Genomic DNA, 9,881 nt, shown 5'->3' with positions numbered 1-9,881 from the left:
TATTAGGTCTTAATCCCCAAAAGATCATACAAAACAAGGGAAAAGAACACACATGTACAAAAATATTTTTAGCTGCTCTTTTTGTTGAGGTAAAGAATTAGAAATTGAAGGAATCCCCATACATTGTGGAATGACTGAACAAGTTATGGTATATGAATATTATGTAATGCTATTGTGCTGTAATAAATGATGAGCAGGCAGATTTAAGGAAAAAAAAAAACAACCTTCTGGAAAGACTTAAATGGACTGATGCTGAGTCAAGTGAGCAGAACCAGAAGAACATTGCACATAGTACAGCTACACTGTGCAATGATCAACTGTGATAGACTTAGCTGTTCTCAGAAAGACAATGATGCAAGACAATTCCAAGGGACTCAGGATGGAAAATGTTCTCCATATTTGGAAAAAAAAAACAAACCTGTGGAATCAGAATGCAGATTGAACTATACTGATTCTACTTTATTTTGTGGGTTTTTTTTTTTGACGTCTTTCTCTTTTGTTCTGTTTTTTTTTTCCATAAAATGTGATTATAATCAGATTGCTTTCTGTCTTGGGGAAGGAGGAGGGAAGGGAGGGAGTGACAAAAATTTGAAGCTCAAATTCTTATAAAAACAGATGTGGAAAACTATTGTATATTACTAGAAAAAAATAAAATACTATTAAGATTAAAAAAAAAAAGAAAGATACTACAAAAATGAGGTTACATTTGACATTTTGTTTCCATGTATTCGCTATGCAAATTGTACAGGAAATGGAAAGAACAATTGCTGAAAGAGAATGGGGAGGGGGGGCATGGCAGCTGGTGGCACAGTGGATAGAGCACTGGTCCTGGATTCCTGGATTCAGAAGGACATGAGTTCAAATGTGAAATCAAATCTGGCCTCAGACACTTGACACTTACTGGCTATGTGACCCTGGGCAAGGCATGCCCTGCAAAAGAAAGACAGAGGGAGAGGGAGAGGGGGAGAGGGAGAGAGGGAGAGGGAGAGAGAGAGAGAGAGAGAGAGAGAGAGAGAGAGAGAGAGAGAGAGAGAGAGAGAGAGAGAGAGAGGGAGAGAGAGAGAATTGGAAGCTGAGAAAAATATACAGAGATTAGAAAAATGAAGAAAACCTTCTTTAGGTGAATTAACTGAACCTGACTTGACAAACTACTTTCATGGTACTTGAAAAAATGGCAGATAAGTAATTTCTGAGTCATTGTCAGTGATTTTTGAAAGAACAAAGAGAGGAGATATAGGATGTAGTTAACCATTTACCTGTGTGATATTTGAAATCTGATGATTACCTTAGCTGCCCCGCCCCCAGGGTGTGTGTGTGTGTGGGGGGGGGTAGAACTAGCTAAATTTACTGATAAATTCAGCATCAATTTAGGCTTTTAAACATTTATTAAAGTATATTACGGGTTAGCAAAGAGAGAGAGAGAGAGAAAGCTACCTTCACCTAGTTATCCACTCTTCCAAAGAGAACACTTGAAGTTCTGCCACCACAAGCTGGTTCACCAACAAGAAAGGGTGATCCTCAGTGGCTTCTCCCATAAATGCCCTGTGGAACAAGAAGTAGGGCAGTCCCCACACACAGCTCCAAGCTAATTGGCTGGTAGCATTGTTTGACATGACTTACAGGTGGTTCTATGAATAGTGATGACTTCCAGACACCAAGTCAAGCCACATGTTTGCTAGGGGGTGGGGCCCTGGTTCTCACAATGTCTGTCTCAGCAGGTGGTGGCATCCTGGTTCTCACAACTGTCACTCATTAGACTCGTACATTATATGAGCAAAGGTGCTATGTTGTCCCTTGGTGATCTAGTGAAATCCCATTGTTTATCTCCCTTCCAGATAATTCTAAAACCTATTTATCTAACCCTTACATTTCTTCTGCACTCCACTTTTGCATCATTAAATGCTCCTTTGATATCACCCAACTGTATATCTGATAGACCTTTCCATTTCCAAATGAAAGCCTTATTGCTTTACCCCAAGTTTGCCTTTCTTCCTAAATTATTAAAAGTATCAAAATCAGCCTAGTTACCCTGGTCTAACATCAAAGTTTGCTCCATTCTTCCTTCCTTCTTAGCATCGTTGCCTTTTAGTTGGCAGGGCCTGGCAATTCTACAAATAGGCCCTGGAATAAAATAGATATTTAATAAATGTTGAATTTAAATATCTATTTTCATGCATCATCTGTACACTTAAACTCTGCATAAAATAAGCACTTTTTGTTGGTATTGTTCTTTTTATATTCAGGCTCTGACCTCACTCTGTTAACTCTAGTTAATTTTATTTGCACTGAATTGATTTGAATATTGCTAAATTGATATTTGTTTTTATTGCAGGGAACTGAAAAGCAAGCAAACAAGGAAGTAATGCCCAAAATTACCCACACACACTGGTCTGAATGTGTTCTTTTCCATTAAGGCTATTTGTTGACCAACTCACAGAATCAGAGGAAAATCATGGAATTGGATAGTGTTTTTTTCTTCTATACACTAATTTACTCTTTTTATTAATTTATTAATTTATTCTTTTGTTTGTTTATTTATTTGGTGAGGAAATTGGGGTTAAGTGACTTGCCCAGGGTTACACAGCTAATAAGTGTCAAGTGTCTGAGGCTGGATTTGAACTCAGGTTCTCCTGACTCCAGGTCTGGTGCTCCATCCACTGTGCCACCTAACTGCCCCGAATGATTTACTCTTTCATCATCCTAGGATGGTCCTAAAATAATGTTTATGAAAGAAATCAGAACCAGACAGAAATAAGGTAGTTAGAAAATCATTCTCCATTTGGACATTGTCATTTCAAGGACATCTCATTCTGAAAAAAAGAGATGGCACTTTGTCTAATCACTTATTTTATGGCCCATGGGAAGGGAAAACACAACAATAACAACACCAAAACCTTAATAATGAATTCTCTAGGGTCTTGGTCTCAAAATTTGTATGAATATATTTGCTTTGCATAGCATTGTTATTATTCTATGTCCCCTTTACATCAAGCTCTCTCTCTCTCTCTCTCTCTCTCTCTCTCTCTCTCTCTCTCTCTCTCTCTCTCCCCCTCTCTCTCTGATTATTTCTTTAGAGACCACATATTTAAGGGTAGTGCAGAGTCTCTGGGGCCTGAGCCCTAAGGGGCTCAAAGGCAAATGGAAGATCCTTACAATAAGTACCATACTCAGGTCAGGAGGATATCTCTCTGACTTAGACTTTTGCTTTAGAATAGAGAGAAACACATTCTCTTTGGACAGTCAGTGAAAAGGACCATGATTTTTTGTTAGTAATGTATACCAGTGGATTAATTTTTAGTTTTATTATTAGAGAAGGGTCAGGAAATTATTTAATCATGAAATTACAATATCAAAAGCTATAGTATCTGTACTAGGGACCTAAAAATGAATCATCTGGGAGAATCTATATTCTGGTAAGTAGATATATCTGGTATTTTACTCCTATACATTTTTTTTCTGGTCTATTGACCAGAAACTAGAATGTTTTCATGTTCCCTGAAAGATAAATCAGAAAGGAATTACAAAAAAAAAGCTTATCTGAAATCATCCCCATTCACTTTTTGATAGTCATATTTGGGCAGGGAACTAATATTCATAAATATTAAGAGGTATCAAACGGAGTTTCATCTAAGAAGAGATTTTCAGTACATGTGAGATGAGATAGGTGCATACACAGACCAATACTAATATTGTGTAGCTATTATTAAAGTTCTAATGACAATTACAATCAAGGCTACAGAAATTGAGAGGAGTGAAGAGTGCCCATGAGTGATGAGAATGGAATTGTCAGCAAAAGCTTAACTTGATCCAGCTATGCTTGATCCAGACTTCTTTTATTGCATATCAAAAAAGAAGGCAGGAAACTTTAGGGAGTGGCATATGTCCAAAGGAATGAAGACACGAATGTATATATTATCTTTAGAGCATAATGATTAGAGCAATTTGGCAGCAACTATGACTTCCTATTTTAAAAAATGGAAGATCATGTTATACATGGACCAAATTACATATCTGAAAAAATTAAATGAAAGATGCATATTGAAATTAGTGGAGGGGTAGAGAGGAATATGTAATGCTAGATCAGTAATAAGGACAAACTTGCTTTAGGTTCTGCCTGTGAAATATCCTAACTTAGTGAACATGGTGGGGGGGCAGGAAAATGTGTTTAACTCTCTACTCTTAAAGAATTATCTGAAGTTATAAAGTGCAAAATAGATAAGAAATCTGAAGCTGCATCAGTGGAAGTTGTTTACATGTCTGAAGTTCTTTGTAACTTTGACATCAATGATCCAGACCAGGCACAAATATCTATCATTTAACAACAACAAAAACAACAAATGCACAGTAATCACATTCTTTGATCCTATGTTATCATTATTGACATTATCTTTTAAAAATAATTATTATTAGAAGTTGATCCTCAAAGATTAACAGAATTATGTGCAATTATAAAATATAAACAACACAAAAATACAATCAACTTAAATATTTGATAATATGTCAATGGCTTGTTTCATTGGGATATACTAATGCATTAAAAGATTATAATGCCATTGGTATGGAAAAGTATAAGGAAAAAAAAAACTTGCAATGAGTTGTGGATGGGAAGGGGACAATCATGAGTAGTACAGAACCAGAAGTGGTGAGATGGAAATTACAAAGAGGGAAATTTAGGCTTGTTGTCAGGCAGATTTTCTTTTTCTTTTTTTTTAGGCAGATTTTCTGAAGAATGAAAATTTAGTAAAAGTGGAGCAGACTGACCTAGTTGGTGAGATAAGCTGAAGCTTGCAAAGACATTTCTCTTTCTCTTAATACTTTATTTTCTCTTATTGTGAATACTTTGTTTCAACATGTAAAGCCATACAAAACACATTATAAAAAAAAAATCCCTGACATGAAGGATGTCATAATGCATGTAAGGGAGGTGAGCATCTGCAAACAAAATTACATCCTAATAAAAAAAAAAAACAAAAGTAAAAGCCAAATGTGTGTTTAAAAAAATGCCTTACAGCTTTGATAGGAGAAAGATGGATAGAGATCTTCAATGTCCAGACAAATTTCAAGAAATTGAAAATTAGGAAAGGTGTGCTGAGTACTTAATGAAAATATAAGATTTCTACAATTAGAAAAGCAGAAAAAATCACTGAGTCAAGATGTATGGTGAGAGCAAAAGTGTGGAGCCAGGAATATCCATTGTGTTGATGGTATAAAGGATCTACACTTTTGGTTGAAATTGGTGCTAGCTGTAGAGATGCAATTGGGATGAAAAATCAGAGCTCAATGAGAACAAGTTCATGGAGAGACTTAAATGACATGTTGAGGACTCTACTGATCTATATTGTTTTGAGTATAATATCAGGCAGAATTATTACAATTTTGCAATTGATTGCTTTTGAATATGAGTGGTTATGTAGTGTTAAGTGGATAAGACATGGACACAGAGCATCATGTCAGGGCCACAATGCTGCTGTTTAGTACCTGTGTATTCTTGGACAAATCTTTTAACCTCTTAGAGTATCAGCCTCCTCTTCTATAAATTGAGGGACTGGACTAGATGGCTAAGTCTTCAAGCCCTATATCTATGATAATAAACAATAAACCTGTAGCATAAATGCTAGGAACACTGAGCCTACAAAAGCATTGAAGTCCCCAGAAATGCAGAAGAGATGAGTGATATTGAAAACTAGCTAAAAATCTAGAAAGTTAAATAGATATTTACGTGGAAAGATTGGGGGGGATTATCTAGCATGGGACTACCCACCTTTTTGTTTTTGATTATTTATTTCTTAACTATCCTCTATGTGTGTTTATACACATATACACACTACATACATACATACACACATATACATAGTTACATATGTATGTATCTCTCTCTCTCTCTCTCACACACACACACACACACACACACACACACACACACACACACACACAGGAAGAACAGCGTGGGACAGAAGATTGAATAAATCAGGAGATCCTTATTCTACCTCTACCTCTGAAGACCTTACTGGGGAGTATTTGAATTAATTGACTTTGCACAAATCATTTAGCCACCTTGTGCCTCAGGCAATAAGACTGAAAAAAAATGACTGAATAACAAGGAACAGCTAGGTTGTATGGTGTTTAGAGCATGGGATTGTAGTCTGGAAAATTTGAGTTCAAATCTGTCTGTAAACATTTCTCAGTTCTGATGACCCTGGACAAGTCACTAAGCCCTATTTGCTCTTGTCCCTATATTGTAAAATAAACTGTAGAGTGAAATAGTAAAATATTCCAGTTTCTTAGCCAAGCAAACCCCAAATTAGCTCAGGAACAGTCAGAAATGACTGAAAAAGGACCAGAAGCCTCAGGTAACTCTCTAATTTTATGTTATAAATAGCTCTTACACTGCAATGAGGAATCTCTCCTACCAAATCAATGTATTGACTGATCATACATATAAAAATTTGGTGAAGACATTTAAAAGGACATGAGGACAGATAGGTTGTGACAGAAGAGACATTTGATGTCCTTTATAAAGGGTCAGGAGATCATGCAAATGTTTGAAAAAGAAGAAAAAGACAGTTCATCAGAATTTATGAAATATCAATTAATGGCAAAAGCATTACAACAAAGAGATAACAATTAAGGAAAAATATCCTCAACTTTGGTTGAGAGGTGAAAACAATGCAAAATAGAAGCTAAATGTTATACACTTAATGAAGAAATAGTGGGGATAGTTGAAGAGGGAATGGAACCTACATGTGGAAATAGTTTGAAGTGGTAGAGGCTGGACTGGAAAATTGAAAAGTTTTTTATTTCTGGATGAAAAATGAAATCAGAATAAGCCATATATCTGGATAAATCAGTTTAGAATTTTCCATTGTCAAGCAGCATATTCTCTCAGTGCCATTGTTCCTGGATATTCATGGAATTGGGGAATGTTCTTCCATTAGGCTTTTATAGAAAAGAGAAGTCTAAAAGGAAGTGCTAACACCCATTCATTCATACATGACAAATTCCGAACACACATACCCTGATCATGACTAACTTAACTGTCACAGAACTCTTCCTCCACCACCTTTGATTTATCTGATTTCTTAGATAGATGATGATAGATAGATAGATAGATAGATAGATAGATAGATAGATAGATAGATAGAGATATATAGATGCACAGGAGGGAGGGAGGGAGGGAGAGAGAGAGAGAAAGAGAGAGAGATTTTCAATTGTTGTCCTTTTTGGAAGACAAGTACTACATGGTGGCATTCTTTAAAAGGATAGATAGAAGTACTCCCTGGCAAGAAAAATAATGCATCAAATGCCTAAAATACCCCCACTTTAGGCTATCTCTAATTCTTCTCTATAGCTTCCGGATGGCTTTCTTTCCATTAGAGCCAAAAGTTATAAAGAAAAACTTCAGTAGTTTGGATACATGATTCAACTATTTGGGACATTCTCTTTTTATCTGGGTTGTTTTTTCATCCTATTTACAAAGAATGGGACGGGGCATAAGATTTTAATGTATAGATTTGGAAATGACCTTACAATACTGACTATATAATGTCAGACCCAGAAGAAAAATTTGAATTTTTTTCTAGTCCAACCTCATATTTTACAATGCAGTGGATAGGGATCTGGTCCTGTAGTCAGGGAGCCCTGAGTTCAAATCCAACCTCAGACACAAGCTGTCTAACATTCAGCAAGCCAATTTTACCTATTTTGTACCACTTTCCAGATCTGCAAAATTGGGATAATGATAGAACTTACCTCTCCAGATTATTTTGAGAATCATTTAAATAATAATTATAAAGCACTTATCACAATACCTGGGAAGTACTACGTAGATGTTAGTTGTCGTTGTTCTTGTTATAAAATTTGGACAAAATAGGTGGAGTGATGATTGATGACTACCCAGTCATTAAAGCACAGTATTTAGATTAAAGCCATTTAAACAAGTAATAACTAACATTAATATATCACTAAATGCTAAGTATTGTCTTAAGCACTTTAAAAATATTATCCATTATGGTCTTTACAACTACATTAGAAACATAAAAGTACATCATACATATATAAATACACATATGCAAATGGATATACATACATATGTACACATATACATACACACACACGTGAAACAGAGCTGAAACTTATTGTGTGGGTTCCAGGGACCTGAACTATCTCAAATAGATATTAATGACATACTGAAAATACCCAAAGTGTGTGTGTGGTGGTGGTGGTTGGGGGGGAGGGTTGGGCAGATGAACCACCAGTGTCCTTATATTTTCAGTTATGAAGGAAGGGAATAGGCTGCCTTGGTATTTAGTGTGTTCTCCTTCACTTGAGGATTCTAAATGAGCTATGTTTTTTCTTTAATGGATGTTTGTTAAAATACAAGTTATACTAGATTCTGTGAATTTAAGTCATCCATATATTCAGATCATTCTCAAATCTAATTCTTTGGCTTCTTTCATAGTCCTTGATTTTCTCTTAACCCAAATGTATATGACTTGAGAGAAATTGCTAACTTTGAAACTAAACCTACTATTTCCATAATAATTATGATAAAAATAATGATCTAATTTATACTCCCCTCATCTTCTGATCTTCGATTTCACTTATGTTTTATTTCTCATGATAGATTTCTAAATCTCAAAAACAGGAATCATGCCGAGCAATGACAAGAATCAGAGTACTGCCATCGTGTTCATCCTCTTAGGATTCTCTGAATATCCAGAGCTCCAGGTACCCCTCTTTCTACTCTTCCTCACCATCTATGTAGTCAGTGTGCTGGAGAATGTGGGCATGATTGTAATCATCAAGATCAATCCTAAACTCCACACCCCCATGTACTTTTTCCTCAAGCACTTGTCCTTTGTGGATTTCTGTTATTCCACTATAGTTATGCCAATATTACTAGAAAACTTAGTTGTAGAAGACAGAAGCATTGCCATCAAGGCCTGTATCACACAGTTTTCCTTTGGTATCATCTGTGTGACGACAGAGATGGTTATGTTGGCAGTGATGGCATATGACCGCTTTGTTGCTATATGTTATCCATTGCTCTATACAGGTTCAATGTCCCCAAAACTCTGTGCTCTGCTAGTGACTATGGCATATTCATGGGGCTTAATTTCTTCTATTGTACTCACCTACTCACTTCTTGTATTATCATTTTGTGAGTCCAAAGTTATTAATAATTTTGTATGTGAATATTCTGTTTTCCTCTCTGCTTCCTGCTCTGATAAGCACTTCAGTGAGATAATGCTTTTTATCTTTGCAAATCTCAGTGTATTTTGCACTCTCATCATTATCCTCACTTCCTATCTTTTGATTTTTATTACTATCCTCAAAATGCATTCGGCTAGGGGGAGATATAAAGCTTTCTCCACTTGTGCCTCCCATTTGACAGCTGTTACCATCTTCTATGGGACCATCCTCTTTCTCTATTGTATTCCCAATTCCAAAAATTCATGGCTTGTAGTTAAAGTGGGATCTGTTTTTTATATTGTGGTGATTCCTATGCTAAATCCCTTAATATACAGCCTAAGGAACAAAGATGTGAAGGAAACCTTTAGGAAATTCATGGATTTCAAAATGATTTCTCAATGAGATTATTTATATGGGTTCTATGACTATTGCCTGAACTGTTCTGATGGAATTTATGGTGATATTTACTTAATTCTCTGAGTCTCATTCAATTCCTTCCTTCTCTGGTGGATCGTTTCTTCAGTTTCTACAATTATCTAAAAGATACTTAGGAAACTTTTAGGTAAATGAAACAAGAATGTGTGAAATGAGAAAAAAAAATAATTGACAAAAAATCATTACAGTATACTCCACAATGTAGCATCAACTTCAGAACCTTTCATTAAATCTCCTTGACAAATTATTACAAA

At 35.7% G+C, this 9,881-nt stretch overlaps 1 protein-coding gene across 2 annotated transcripts; it reads left to right on the top strand.

Moving 5' to 3' along the window:
• Positions 1 to 6,577: 6,577 nt before the first annotated feature.
• LOC122731697 (olfactory receptor 5D13-like) lies at positions 6,578 to 9,594 on the top strand. Of its 2 annotated transcripts, XM_043971963.1 has the most exons (2): positions 6,578 to 6,595; positions 8,668 to 9,594. In XM_043971963.1, the coding sequence occupies exons 1-2, from the start codon at positions 6,578 to 6,580 to the stop codon at positions 9,592 to 9,594; spliced, it is 945 nt and encodes a 314-aa protein (XP_043827898.1). The 2 variants fall into 2 exon arrangements, with proteins under 2 accessions (XP_043827898.1, XP_043827897.1); XM_043971962.1 differs by lacking the exon at positions 6,578 to 6,595 and having other exon boundaries at positions 8,650 to 9,594.
• The last annotated feature ends 287 nt before the right edge of the window (positions 9,595 to 9,881 follow it).

This window comes from Dromiciops gliroides, chromosome 6, assembly GCF_019393635.1.
Source record: "Dromiciops gliroides isolate mDroGli1 chromosome 6, mDroGli1.pri, whole genome shotgun sequence".
NCBI lineage: Eukaryota > Metazoa > Chordata > Mammalia > Microbiotheria > Microbiotheriidae > Dromiciops > Dromiciops gliroides.
Note: the sequence above shows the minus strand (reverse complement) of the source record. Positions and strands in the feature narration are given on the sequence as shown.